This window comes from Rhagoletis pomonella, unplaced genomic scaffold (assembly GCF_013731165.1).
Source record: "Rhagoletis pomonella isolate Grant_MI unplaced genomic scaffold, Rhpom_1.0 Rhpom_scaffold_00007, whole genome shotgun sequence".
NCBI lineage: Eukaryota > Metazoa > Arthropoda > Insecta > Diptera > Tephritidae > Rhagoletis > Rhagoletis pomonella.
This window is the reverse complement of record NW_023458561.1, coordinates 39,612,896-39,613,988: the sequence shown is the minus strand read 5'-3', so window position 1 is coordinate 39,613,988 and position 1,093 is coordinate 39,612,896. Positions and strand designations below refer to the sequence as shown.

The 1,093-nt window shown below is 39.4% G+C and overlaps 1 protein-coding gene across 1 annotated transcript in view; it reads left to right on the top strand.

Annotated features, from left to right (window-relative positions):
• LOC118743819 overlaps window positions 1-1,093 on the top strand; it is a gene marked incomplete at its 5' end in the record, with an annotated part of 68,272 nt that overhangs the window by 33,603 nt on the left and 33,576 nt on the right. The window contains 4 exon segments of the mRNA XM_036476582.1: window positions 7-232; window positions 308-490; window positions 558-695; window positions 765-947. Of these exon segments, the coding sequence (XP_036332475.1) occupies window positions 7-232; window positions 308-490; window positions 558-695; window positions 765-947 (730 nt within the window).

Here is a 1,093-nt window from a genome sequence, read left to right as displayed (position 1 = left end):
ACCGAGGATACAAATATCGCTAAGAAGCATAACATTAAAAACTATCCACAGTTGGTATTCTTTAGAAATCGTGATCCATTGGTATTTACAGGCGATTTGGATGATGAAGATGAGGTGTTGGCGTGGATCACCGATGAAGATACACTGGAGATACCCGGTAAAATTGAGGAAGTAAATACCAAAATGTTGGATAAGATATTGTCGGAAAACGACCATGTTGTGGTGTTCTTCTGTAAGTGCGAGTTGAGTTTGTTTGTTGCTGGAGATATGTGTAATAAATGTTGGTTTTTCTCCATTGAACCTATAGATCGCGAGGGTGATAAGCGCTCACAAAAGATACTCAATGAATTGGAAAATATTGATGACGAATGTGAGGAGAAGGACATTGATTTTATCAAGACTTCCGATCCGGATGTGGACAAAGAATATGATTTGGCTAGTTTGCCAGCATTGGCATTCTACAGACACAAATTCAGAACAATATACGATGGTAAGTGCGCGGAGGAGTAACGGCGCTAAAGGAAGTTTACTTCATTGCTATTTCCTGTTTATTTTAGGTGATCTCATGAAGGAGGAGGAAATTCTGGATTGGGTTATCGATCTGCATGAGTCGACGGCTGATGTTATCGAATCTGTGGATCGCAAAACTTTGCAAGTGCTGATCAATGACGTCGAACACTTGGCGGTCTTTTTCTGTAAGTTGACTCGCGCGGAAAAAGCTAGACTTCTTCGTTTTACTAACTAAAGTCTTGACAATCTAATAGATGACGATAAATGCGAATCGTGTCCACAAATCTTGGAAGAATTGGAAACCATAGACGATGATACGGACAAGCAGGGCATACAATTTGTCAAATCGAACGATGTGAAGTTGGCGCACGAAATTGGTATTTTCGCATTCCCCGCCTTAGTTTACTACGAGACAGGCGTTCCAATCATGTATGATGGTGAGTTTGAGAAAAAAGTTTTTGAATTGAGACCGATTAGATGCTAAGTATCTTATGTTTCTTTTCTTTTTTCGCATATATATAGGTAATCTCAAAAATGAAAACCGTGTGTTGCAGTGGTTGATCAATCAAAAGAGTAAGTGTTC